We start from the raw sequence: 13,829 nt of genomic DNA, 5'->3' as shown, positions 1-13,829 counted from the left end.
GAGCTGGTGTTTCTTAGGGAGCGTTATCAATTTCCATTACTGCAAGGAGCTGGAAAGAGTTTTAAATCAGGTTTCCAGAGGACAGGGATAGAATGTGGACATGAGCCAGTCTTGGGAGGTGAATCAATGCTGGGAGCAGGAGGAAATCTAAGACTGGACATCTGCCTTTCACACGCTGATGGGCACCTAAGGAAAAATGGGTATGTTAGGAGACACTAGCTCATGAACTCTCATTCATACTTATTCATGTATCTATTATTCAATGCTATGTTAGATGTTGGGGCTAAACCCTTTTCAGGATAAAAATGGTTCAGCTTTAGCGAGTTCGTAGTTTTACATAATTATTATTTTTTTTTATTTTTTTATTTTTTTGTCTTTTGTCTTTTTTTGTTGTTGTTGTTGCTATTTCTTGGGCCGCTCCCGTGGCATATGGAGGTTCCCAGGCCAGGGGTTGAATCGGAGCTGTAGCCACCAGCCTACACCAGAGCCACAGCAACGCGGGATCCGAGCCGCGTCTGCAACCTACACCCAGCTCACAGCAATGCCGGATCATTAACCCACTGAGCAAGGGCAGGGACCAAACCCGCAACCTCATGGTTCCTAGTCGGATTCGTTAACCACTGTGCCACGACGGGAACTCCTACATAATTATTTTTTAATGTAAACTATTCATTTGACACTTACACAGTATCCAATATTCTGACTAAACTTTTCTGGCCTATGTATCTCTTCTACTCAGTTAGACCACAAGCTGCCTCAGGGCTGTGTCTTGTACGGGAGTTTCTGTGTATGGGACTATGAATTACCAAACCAGTCCAGCCAACAACTATAAAAACAGAAAATTTAAAAAAATTGCAAAAATTTGCATCCACAAATATCAGTTGGTTTATTTTAGTAGAATGAAAAGTGTTTTGCTTTGAGTCATCAAAGGTAATATATTTAGGTGGTGCATTTTAAATTTCTTTTTTTGTGCGTGTTTTTTTTTTCTTTTGGTCTTTTCTAGGGCTGCACTAGCGGCATATGCAGGTTCCCAGGCTAGGAGGTCTAATCAGAGCTGTAGCCACCAGCCTACACCACAGCCACAGCAGTGCGGGATCTGAGCCGCATCTGCAACCTACACCACAGCTCACAGCAACGTCGGATCCTTAACCCACTAAGCGAGGCCAGGGATTGACCCTGCACCCTCATGGTTCCCAGTCGGATTCGTTAGCCACTGAGCCATGACGGCAACTCTTTAAATTTCTAATATGAGCAGGAATTAGGAAACTATTTTAATGCCATTCCTGAGACATAGGCATTAAGTTTAATGCTGCAGGAACTGAATGTATAGTTATTTCATCATTCCTAACATATTTTTTTCATGGTATAGTTTTATTGCTTTCAAAGGGCCTGATATTCAAATGCACAAGCTAATCTGTGTTAAATCAGAAGGACATCCTGTGAGATTTAAAACCTGTGTTTGTGATCCCAATGTGTATTTTAACCTAGGAATCTTCACGGCTTATTCACTGACTCAATACAGATGCACACTACATATTAATTCCAAGGGCAGGCAACTTATCTGGGAAAAAGAACTATTCATAAAATGTTAAAATAACTAAATCTGTATTTTCTAGATCATGTATCTGCACAGTAGTACCCTTCACAGTAAGATTTTTGAGGTATTAGTGAGTTGGCAAAATGACACAGATACACACACACACACAAACAGATACACAGGTGTACTATGCGAAGAAAAAGAACATCTCGGGTAGTCGCTCACCTCAGTGGAAGCAGATGCTCAGTTCACATCATTGCTACACAAGGGGGTAAAGGGAAGGAGGGAGACGTGTTTTAAGACAGAGGAAATATGCTAATGTAAAAATGTCTTAATGCTGTTTTGTTTTGACTTCCCAACCTCACAGGGGATTGTACTGTATGAAGTCGCTGTAACTCGTGAGTAAGCATAAAATTGTGTGGTGTGCTTGTCTGCATCTACTCTTCTTCATCATCGTTACCAACGCAGAAGTCAATATGGGCAATTAACGGGAACTGCAGAGTTCCACAAAGAAAGGATAAAATAACTCAGGCTGAGCCCCTTTCAGTGTTGACCTGCTTCTCTTTGACCAGCATTTATTTCTCCTTTACCACTACTTATTTAATACCTATCTTGCTCATAGTTGTGTCCCTAGCACAAAACACAGTACCTAGAACAGAGGAGGTGTGTCAAATGTAGTGAACAAACGTACACATTAATTAAAGAAAAACAACCAATGTCCACAAGCACTGGTCTTTCCCCCTCACCTCTTTTTTTTTTCCTTGTGTCAAGGCATGACTTTCAATAGATTGCAGAGAGGGAGCTTCTTTGCTGTGTACAAAACCCTGACCCAGGAGTTCCCGTCGTGGCGCAGTGGTTAACGAATCCGACTAGGAACCATGAGGTTGCAGGTTTGGTCCCTGCCCTTGCTCAGTGGGTTAACGATCGTTAACCGTTGCCGTGAGCTGTGGTGTAGGTCGCAGACGCGGCTCGGATCCTGAGTTGCTGTGGCTCTGGCGTAGGCCAGTGGCTACAGCTCCGATTCAACCCCTAGCCTGGGAACCTCCATATGCCGTGGGAGCGGCCCAAGAAATAGCAACAGCAGCAACAACAACAACAACAACTACAACAACAAAACGGCAAAAAGACAAAAAAAAAAACAAAACAAAAAACCAAAACCCTGACCCAGCACTGGTCCTTCTTAAATAATGAAATTCTATAGTAGAAATATTAAGTAACTAAAAAAAGAGACTTTAGCCTATTACCATGGTTGATTCTTCAAGATTTGAAGTACTGCTTATACCTACCCAACACATTAAGACTGAAACTTTTGCTTTTGTCACCAGCTGCATTAGAAGCCAAACACGCGTATCTTCCAGTGTGTGACACTTGGGCATTGGTAATTTGGAGAAAACGGCCACCAGACATAAGGTGATGGGTGTTATCTTCTTTGAGGAGCTGCCCATCTTTCTGCCATGTAATTTCCGGCATTGGATTCCCTGTAACAAAGCATTTTCTGAGAGGTGGATAATAATCATATATCTACAACTGGAAACGAAAAGAATACATTTTCACTCATTTGCCTTTTAAAATATTCTACTTCTAAAGTAATGCAGTGACCACTTGTTTTCAAATAAATTTGTAACATACTTGAATTTATAATACTAGTCACATTATGATTTAAAAAATACATAAGTTAAATATTAAAAGTTAGTCTTTGTGTTTAACTGAATTCCTATCGTACCTTAGACTATTACAATTAAATATTTTCTTAGCAAAATACACATAAAAAGAATAAAAAATGCAGTTTTACTAAAATTGTTATTCATGAATATCTTTGAATTTACATTAAATTTTTAAAGAAGATTTCGTATTTTTGAGAGGAATATGTAAAAAAGGAAAAACCTTTAATTAAACAATTCAACAAGTCAATGTTTTTAGTTTCTACCAGGATTCTAGCACAAATATATCTATATATCTATATCTATAGATAGAGATGTATCATAATTATTCCTTTTATATTTTTCATGAGACTTCTGTTCAAAATGTTAAGTTTTAAATTGCTCAAAATTTTTTTCCTGAAATTTTAAAACTATAAAAATGAGTTCTGTTAGAAAAGAGGGCTAGGATGATATTACATTAAGGCTTGATTTTACTGGCCATGGAGCTTGTTCTATGGCCCCACCTGGAGAGGAAAGCAAATTCACAGTAACACCCAACTGCTGAATACAGCACACAGTCCTATCCAACTAGGAACACTGATCAGAGCATTCAGGTAACCAGAGAGCCCATTCTATAGCCACAGATGGGCAGGGAAAAAAAACAGCAGTTCTATCCAACTATTCCCAGCCAATGGCAACTCCTGTCCTGAACTCAAATCTCAAAGAATGGCACTACCCAAATAGAGACTGCTAGGTCCTGCCCAAAGATGCTACCAAGGGACCCATTCAGAATCCCAAGTTGAGCTGAGTGGTGAAGGACTATCTCTGCTGAGGAAAACCTATAAAGTCTGGAAGAGGAAACTCTTTACTCAAGTGTGCACATACCAATGTAAGGAATCAGATAAACATGACACTATCATGGGAAACTAATAAAACTCCAATAACTCAATAACTGACCCAAAAAATGGGGATCTATGAACTGTCTGAAAAATAACTGAGAATAATCTTCTTCAAGAAGTTCAGTGAACAAAATTAGGAAAACAATGCATAAACAAAATGAGAAGTTTGACAAAGAAACAGAAACCATAAAAAAATCCCACAACTGAACAAATAAATCCTAGAGCTGAAGAATACAGTAACTGAACTGAAGAATACAGTAACTGATCTAAAGAATTCAAAAGAGAGGAGTTCCTGTCGTGGCGCAGTGGTTAACGAATCTGACTAGGAATCATGAGGTTGCAGGTTCAATCCCTGGCCTTGCTCAGTGGGTTAAGTTGCTGGTGTTGCCATGAGCTGTGGTGAAGGTTGCAGACACGGCTTGGATCCCATGTTGCTGTGGCTCTGGTGTAGGCTGGCGGCTATAGCTCCAATTTGACCCCTAGCCTGGGAACCTCCATATGCTGTGGGAGCGGCCCAAGAAATGGCCAAAAAGACAAAAAACAAACAAACAAAAATACAAAAGAGAGCTTCAACTTCAAACTTGACTAAGCAAAAGAAAGAATCAGTAAATGAGAACAGAGTTCATTTGAAATTATTCAATCAGGGGAGCAAAATGAATTAAAAAAAAAAAGAATGAAGAAAGGTGAAGAAAGCCTACAGGGCTTAAGGAACGCCATCACAGAAATAATACCCACAGTATGGGAATCCCAGAAAAGAAGAAAATGAGAAGGGAACAGAAAGTGTATTTAAAGTGATAATATTTGAAAAATTCCCAAATGGACATCCAGATTCAGGAGGACCCAAAGATCCCACATAGGTTGAACTGAAAAAAGAGCTACACTTAAACATATTATAATTCAATTTTGAGTGTAGTGAAAGGAAAGTAACACATCACACATGAGAGAAACCACAAAAGAGTATTTCTCAAAAGAAATTTTGAAGGCTAGGAGAGTAAGGAATAATATATTGTAAACATTGTAAAAAACCCCATCTACCAAGAATACTACAGCTGGAAAAAATATGCATGCAAAAAAAAGATTCTCCCAAACAAACAAAAACTGAGGCAAACAAACAAAAAACACCACTGGACCTGTCTTACAAGTAATATTAAATGGCATTCTCAAGTCAAAATAAAAGGATGCTAATTAACATTGTAAAAACACATAAATACATTTTATATAAAACTCATATATAAATACATGTAGTCAAAGTTATATTTTCTAACACTATAATGATAGTACACAATTAACTTTCAAAAGTTAAAAACAAACATATTAAAAATAACTAACTACAACAATTAGACACACAAAATAAAAACAATGTAAATTTTAACATCAATAACCTAAGATGGGAGAGGAAGAGAAGGAGAAAGTGTAAAGTTTATATATGTTATCAAAGTGAAGTTGTCATCAGCTTAAAATAAGATGTTATACACATATTTTAGGTAAGCCTCATAGTAATCACAAGGAGAAAAAAATCTGTAGTAATTGCCCAAAAAGTTATGATAAAGCAGTCAAAGCTTTAAACTGCTAAAAAGACATCAAATCACAAAAGAGCAACATAAAAAGCAAGGAAGTGACTGAGGTATAGAATTCAAAAGAGAGCTTCAACTTCAGACTTGACCTAGCAAAATAAGAATCAGTGAACCAGAACATAGCTCATACTGCTATAAACAAAGCAGTATGAAGTATACTGCTAAAAAAACATCAAATCACAAAAGGAGAGCAAGTTAAGACGCAAAGAAGAAAGTATCTACAAAAGAATAAAAAAATTAATAAAATGGAATTATTAAGTCCTTACCTGTCAATAACTATTTTAAATGTAGCAGACAAAATCCTCTAATCAAAAGACATAAAATAGATGAACAGAGAAAAAACAAACAAAGCCCGAACATCCAACTCCAAGATCCTACAAAAGAATCACTTTAGCTTTAAAGACACACATGAACTGGAGTATAAAGGATATCAAAAAATGTTTCAAGAAAGTGGTAACCAAAAAATAAAAGTTAGGTAGCTCTATCAGCCCAGATTTAAGCTGAAAATAGTGAAAAGAGATCAAAGACAATGAAAAAGGGGTCAATCCATCAGGAAAACATACTAATTGTAACCATTTATTCACTCAACATTGGAGCACCTAAAGAATATAAAGCGAATATCAACAGAGCTCAAAGGAGAAATAAACAGCAATAAAATAACATTTCGGGACTCCACTGTCAATAATGGATGGATCATCCAGTCAGAGAATCAATAACGAAACAGATTTGAAAAATACCACAAACTCAATATATCTAACAGACACATCCAGAGCATTCCACCCAACAAAAGCAGAATACACATTCTTCTCAAACACAAATAGAACATTTTCTAGGCTAGATCATATGTTAGACTATAAAACAAATTTAAAATGACTGAAATCACACCAAATGTCTTCTATGACCAAAATGGTATGAAACTAGAAATCAATAACAGGAATAAGGCTGGAAAATACACAAATACATGGAAATTAAATGACATACTCTTGAACAACCAATTAAATCAATGAAAATATCAAAAGGAAAATAAAAAGTATCCTGAGACAAATGAAAATGTAAAACACAACGCAACAAAACCTACGGGATACAGAATATGTACTTTTAAGAGTGAAATTTATACTGATAAATGCATACATCAGGAAACAATCTCTAGGAGGTTCCCTTGTGGTGCAGTAGGCTAAGGATCCAGCACTGTCACTGTAATAGCTTGGGTTATTGCTGTGGTGTGGGTTTGATCCATGGCCTGGGACCTTCTACGCTGAAGGCATGAAGAAGAAGAAGAAAAAAGGAAGACAAGAAAAGAAGAAAAAATAAAAAAGGAAAAAATATTTAAAAATAAAAAGGAAAAAATATTTAAAAATCTCTAAAAAGAAATCTAACATTACACCTCAAAGAGCTAGTGAAAAAAAAAAATCAGGTGAAGTTCTGATTAAGACTAAGCAGAAAGAAGAAAATAAAGAGCAGAAATAAATGTAATAGAATACAAGAGAGCAACAGAAAAGATTAATAAAACTAATAAGATAAAACTGGCAAACCTTCAGTTAGACTAAGAAAAAAATAGAGGCGATCCAAATAAATAAGATTATAAATGGAAAGTATAGCTATTACAACTGATATCACAGAAATACAAATAATCATAAGACTACTCTCAACCACTTTAGCCAGCAAACTGGACATCACAGAAAAAAATGGCTAAATTCCTAAAAATATACAACTAGGCAAGACTAAATCATGCAGAAACAGAAAATCTGAACAGGCCAATTATTAGTAAGGGAATTAAACCAGCAACCAAAAACCTGCCAATAAGGAAAAGGCAGGACCGGATGTTTTCAGTGATAAATTCCACCAAATGTTTAAAAAAGTATAAATGCCAATTCTTCTCACACTCTTTGAAAAAAGTGATGACAAACATCTTCAGACTCATTTTATAAGGCCAGCATTACCCTGATACCCAAGCCAGGGAAAGACACCACAAGAAAAGAAAACTACAGGCCAATATTCCTGATGAATATGGATGCAAAAATTATAAAAAAAAAATACTAGAAAACTGAATTCAAGAGCACATTAAAAGGATCATACATCATGATCAATTGGGATTCATCCCTGGGATGCAAGGATGGTTCAAGATATGCAAATCAATATAATGCTCACATTAACAGAATGAAAGATAAAATTATATGCTCATCTCAGAGATGCAGAGAAACATTTGTCAAAATTCAGCATCCATTCTTGATAAAAAAATCTCAGTAACTCATATATAGAAGGAACATTCCTCCTGATTTCATTCAAACTGTATTACAAAGCTATCATAATCAAAATAGTATGGTGCTGGAATTCCCATTATGGCTCAGTGGGTTAAGAACCAACTAATATCCATGAGGATGCAGGTTTGATCCCTAGCCTCACTCAGTGGGTTAAAGGATCCTGCATTGCCATGACCTGTGGTATAGGTCACAGACATGGCTTGGACCTAGTGTGCTGTGGCTGTGGTATAGGCTGGCAGCTGCAGCTTCAATTTGATCCCTAGCCCAGGAACTTCCATATGCTGCAGGTGTGGCCCTAAAACAAAATGAAACTAAATTCCCCTCCCCCAACACCCCCCAAACAATATGTTACTGCCATAAAAAATATGCATTGATCAATGGAACAGAATCATAACCCCAGAAATAAACCCATGCATATACAATCAACTAATATTAGCTAAGACTGTCAAGAGTACTCAGCGGAAAAAGACAGTGACTTCAGTAAATGGTGGTGGGAAAACTGGATATTCACATGCAAAAGAATGATCTTGACTAATTCCCATTAACAAGGCTGCTATCCTTTCACTAAAATTCTTACCTATTTTCTTGAAATAAAATTTAGGAAAACACTAAATAGGAAAGGAAGGCACAAATACCAGGGAAAGAAAAAAATAAGAGGAGGTGGGACAGGAAACCCTACCCACAAGTATTAAAAAAGAAAGAATAATTTATTGAATTGAAAGAAAGGACCAATATGCCTTTCTTTTTCCTTCACTCTTCCCTACTTCCCTCTCTCCTTCCTTTCCTCCCTCTGTCCTTCCTTCTTTTATTTCCTTGTGGGGATTTCCTTTTTTGTCTTCACAGAATCGGAGAGATTTCTTCCTATCTATATAGTTCCATGATCTCTACTGGATCAGAATTCAATTTCAAATGCTTGACTTTTTCCTCAATGAATTAAGATAAAAGTGGAGGTGATGAATGAATAACCAGTAAGTTGAGGAAAACAAAAACTACAAAAGCTGAGCCCCTTACCTGTCACTTCACAAGTCAGTGTAACATTCTGTTTCTCTTTTACTTTCACATCTTCCAATGTATTTTCACCCACAATGTGAGGTGGTACTAAAGAAAAACAAAAACAAAAAAACAGAAAAAGTAATAATTCTAACAGCAGAATGGTTATTTATAGGCATCTATGTTTATATTTTTTTATACAAACCTTTAAAATACTCCCCCAAATCCTCATTATTACTTACTAGAATAATGCCACCCTATTGTTTGATCAATTCTAATTTTAAGATATATTATGAAGTTGTATGTCATAAATTAAGTTATAATGGATTTTATTGCATGTAAACCAAAAAATCTGGATAAAAATGTCAAAAAAAATCAATGAATAACATCTATTATTTATTTCTCCCACTATCATTCTAATAAACACATTAAAGAAGTTATCAGAGTTTTGAACATTGTCAAACAATTGTGAACTGACAAGACATGGCATTTCAGGCATTTTCATCCAGTTGATTACACTGAAACCACTTGAAAACTGAATTCTTGCCATGAGTGACAGTTCAGGGGCCAAAGAATACATAAAGGTGAGATTAAGCTGTAGATAAACTGTAATGCTTCTTCCAGAATATATTTAAGACAATTTTATTTTTCCTAGGTATTGTAAATTATATACATACCTAATACTGACAGCCCAAAGATTTTTCTTTCTTCACCAGCTGCATTCCTTACAATACAAGTATACTGGCCAGCATCTTCTATTTTGGTCTGCATCAACCGCAGAGTCCTACCTCCTGGAAAAGCAACTCACCAGATGACTCAAAAAGAAATCTAACTTTACAATTTTGCCATGCAATGCTCAGTTTAGGTAAAACTTAATCATACAGTTCAAAGGCCTTTAAGATGTATTTATATCAAGCTTTTTAAAAGGGCACAGGTATTAAGCCTACATGAAACAGACTGGATAATTCAGAAGAATTTTCTGGTTCAATGCGGGGGAGGGGGGGGGAAGAGTAAATACAAACCTAGGTGATAGCACGCAAGACATGGAGTTTCACAGAGGTGATGTTTGAACATTATCTTGAAAGGTAAGCATATTTTAACACACAGAGGAGTCAAGAGACACCACTGTAGGTGCAATATGAATGAGGATATAGAGGTAAAAAGTCGCAGTGACTTGTGCCACTGAAAACAGAGCAGGTGGGAAAAAGACTGAGAGATGAGACCAGCTGGAGTATAATGAGATTCTGTGGGCCCTCAAATGCTATGGTCAGGACTTGAGACTTTATCCTGTTCGCTAAAGACTATGGAAGAATGTCAACAAGAAAAAAGTCCAGATCTGTTGCGTGCTGTAGTAAAACAAACTGGGACAGGATATTTAGTTTGCCATCAAACATATGAAGTGGGAATGTTAGAAAGAGGATGTCACCAACAACCAAGATTGGGATGACATCCATACACAAAGGATGGATGAAACCATGAAAACTGACCACCTGTTTTCAACTGAGCCTCATGGAATTCTAGAACTATTTCTACCAATGTTCATGAGGGCCACCTCGTTCATGACTGTAACTCTGATTTGCTACTCTTTCTACTTCCAGCTTCGACGTACTGAAAACAGGTTCAGATTGAGAATGAAGCTCTGATATGTTCAACGGCATGAGTTGGAGGAAAACTCCTCTTATAGGCAAAGGCAAAGGAGCCAGCAAATGAGACAAAGCCTGCAGAGAATGAGACACACTGAGAGTAAAGTTCTTGAAGTGATTTGAGACGTCATTTCTAAGAAAAAAAAATGTAAATCGGTTCTAAAGTTTTGTGATAATTTCCTATTTGGAACACGTTTGCTTAGCATCTTGAACGTGAACTAAAAAAAAAAAAAAATGAAATGGTTACGCACGACCTCTTCATGTAAATATTCACCTGGATCTGAAGTCATTAGGACACTCCATCTGCTTTCCGTTTTTATAAACACAACAAGCTGTCACTGAGTTTTCCTATAAGCGACCTACTCATCCTCAACCCACTGAAAGGTGAACTAAGTAAAACTGATTACGTAAATTCAGTCTTTTTTTCTGTGAAGTCTAATGCAGAAATTCCTATAAACACGTCAAAAAACTTATGTTAATTGGGAAAGGATTCAAGCACTCATTGCTACTCCAAATTAGTAAGACCAAAATATGATTCCAGTTGAGACATATTAAAACAATACAGCTTTTGTGAGTCATTGCTGGCTCTGCAAACCTCAACCTCATAAATTTCGTGACTGTTCTTTTGTCTCCTGGTCTTCTCCTTTATTCCAGTGAAAGACAGAAAAAGGGTTTGACAGTACGTTATACTTAAATGGAGACATTTCTTGTACCTATTACATTTTTATAGCAGCTATCTGTTCTTGGCAGATAACTTCATAACAAGCATGGGGCCTGCAACCAAGTCTTGCTTTCAGAAAAGCTCTACTTAACGTCTCAGGAGGACTCATCTTAATGAAACAGAAATGTGCAGCTGACAAGGAACGAACAAGTCATACACCATTCATCTGATCCTCAGTCATTGACTGCACAACACACATTTTATACTGTAAAACTGAATGGCTCCCTTGGCAGCGCCACAAGGTGGAATCCTTTTAATGTTTGCTCCAGGATCGCCAGCAGCTAGTCGGGCAAAACACAACTATACAATAAAACCCAAACACTACTCCTGGAAATCTATAATAAGCCAGAGCATATTACTCTATCTTGCCTTTTTCCTTTTCAGAAGCCCTAATGTAGTTATTATATTTAAAAAGAGTTCTTACTTCTTCAGCAATTGAGAATTTTTTTTTTGTCTTTATGCCTTTTCTAGGGCCGCTTCTACAGCAATGCATATTCCTCATTAAGCCCCTACGATTTATAGACCAAGATCTTGAAGAAGCAGAGGCATCTCAGGATATTTGGACCTAATCCAAATGCTAAGAAAGTATCTTTTTTTCTGAAAAAGCGTTCAAAAGTGAGAATTTAAACTTTGAGCAAATTTAGGGGCAGGGAGCTCACTACTTCTTACAATAGCTCATCTTGACTTTAAACAATACAAATTGTTCTTAAAGTCATTTATATTTGGATCCAAATCTGTCCCTAGAATCTTCTGTGCACTGGCATTCCTTTTAACTTCTGCAATGAGGCAGAAACAACCTAATATTGTTGCACACCATGGATGTCCAAAAATGATGTAGTTTTCACTATATAATCATAAGGTTTATAGAAGGTTTACTTTTTGCAATCCTTGGCCATCATGGTTATCCTACTTTGAAAATACTGTCACTAAATTCTTCTAGACTTCCGAATGAGTAAATTAAGTCCAGAGTGCAACTGATCTTTTACTTGTGTTACTGGTGAAAACATTTTATTCATGTGGAAAAACTGCACTTGTTTTCTTGATAAATACATTACACTGTTAATACATAGTAAATAACACAATCCAGAGATCTTTTCCTATGAAACACTCTGAAGATGCAGCTCACCCTAATTTTCATCACTGTGTTTTGGATATAAGTACAGGAGTTCAATTAAATTTCATCTTATGAGGTTTAATTCAAAAATTCTATAATGTTTAAATTCGGATGCCTTCATTTAACACATTAGATATTCTTCTAAGTATCTAAGCTTTTTTATTAGCCATAATTTGGCCAGATTATTTTCTTAGTCTGTTTTCAAGCCACTACTGAAAGGGGCCAAATGCAGACAAGCCCCGAGACACCTCTCTTCACAGTTAACACTGATCCATAAAGGACGAGCTAATAGATTTTCCTACATAATTAGATGAGGAATAAGCTCAGTATCTTTTTTTTACAATAAGGATAAAGTCTTAGCTCACAGGAAGCCACCCCATCTTGGAAATAAGAAACTCACTCAGATTAGGGTCACGAATAAACTGAAACACTTGCTTATGGAGATATGTTATATAACATTATTCTCTCTAGAGGGTCTCAATTTCAGTACTTCTTTTCATTCCTCACTTTTCAAATTGGTTGGTACTCATTCTAGCATAATGCTCTGACATCCTTATGACTTAAGTAATAAGCAAGTGCCACGGTTTTTTTCAAAAGGATCTGGAGATATTTAGAGTTTCTCCCCATTGTCTTATAGCTCTTGATGTCCTTCTAAAAATTTTTTCTTAATATGATCAGTGGGCACGAGAGTAATCATCTAGATCAAGAAGAAAAAATAAATCATGGAGATATGAGAAATTAAGGAGAAACTGTGGCCATAGGAAGCTAGCCAGATTATCAGAGTGTAAGAATTGCTAATACCTGAGAGAATTCTCAGAGAACTGCTAAGGTTGAGGGGCCACCCATCTTTAAGCCAGGTAATTGAAGGCAGGGGAATTCCTGAAGCTTCACAAGTTAGCGACACTGAGTTTTTCTCCACCACACTGATATTTTCAGGTGTTCTGTGGCTTCCTATGATGCTTGGAGGGGCTATAAGACAAAAACAAAACAAACAAGAAATGGAAAGGAGGGTAGTTTATACATATCAAATACCAAATCTTACACAACTTGTTCTTAAAAATAAGAATTCTGTGAGTTCCCTTGCAGCACAGTGGGTTAAGGATCCACTGCCACTGCAGTGGCTCAGATCGCTACTGTGGCACAGGTTCAATCCCTGGCCCAGGACCTTCCACATGCTGTGGGGGTGGCCCTCAGAAAAACAAAAACGAAAACAAAAACAAAGAGTTCTGTTTTCTGGACAACAGTAAGGAAAATAAGCAATCACAACAACACGATGATGAGAATGAGAATGATGATGATTTTGACACTCCTGGAAGAAAGACGTCACTTCGTCCTTACTAAGAGCAGCAAATAACTTTCATCCTGTTTTTCTAATAGTGGTGAATGATTTTTCTGAGAGTCACCTATCTTTTCTGGTAAATTTCTAATAGGGATTCGTGACCTTCTTATA

General features: G+C 36.7%; 1 protein-coding gene across 3 annotated transcripts in view; it reads right to left on the bottom strand.

Moving 5' to 3' along the window:
- The window catches only part of HMCN1 (hemicentin 1), a 497,854-nt gene that overhangs the window by 142,675 nt on the left and 341,350 nt on the right, over window positions 1–13,829 (bottom strand). For all 3 annotated transcript variants that reach the window (XM_047753862.1, XM_047753863.1, XM_047753864.1), the window contains 4 exons: window positions 13,181–13,348; window positions 9,579–9,692; window positions 8,923–9,009; window positions 2,824–3,015 (listed from right to left, as the gene is read on the bottom strand). In XM_047753862.1, coding sequence (XP_047609818.1) covers window positions 2,824–3,015; window positions 8,923–9,009; window positions 9,579–9,692; window positions 13,181–13,348 — 561 coding nt within the window. The remainder of the gene's footprint in view (window positions 1–2,823; window positions 3,016–8,922; window positions 9,010–9,578; window positions 9,693–13,180; window positions 13,349–13,829) is intronic.

Source organism: Phacochoerus africanus, chromosome 11 (genome assembly GCF_016906955.1).
Source record: "Phacochoerus africanus isolate WHEZ1 chromosome 11, ROS_Pafr_v1, whole genome shotgun sequence".
Taxonomy (NCBI): Eukaryota; Metazoa; Chordata; class Mammalia; order Artiodactyla; family Suidae; genus Phacochoerus; species Phacochoerus africanus.
Note: the sequence above shows the minus strand (reverse complement) of the source record. Positions and strands in the feature narration are given on the sequence as shown.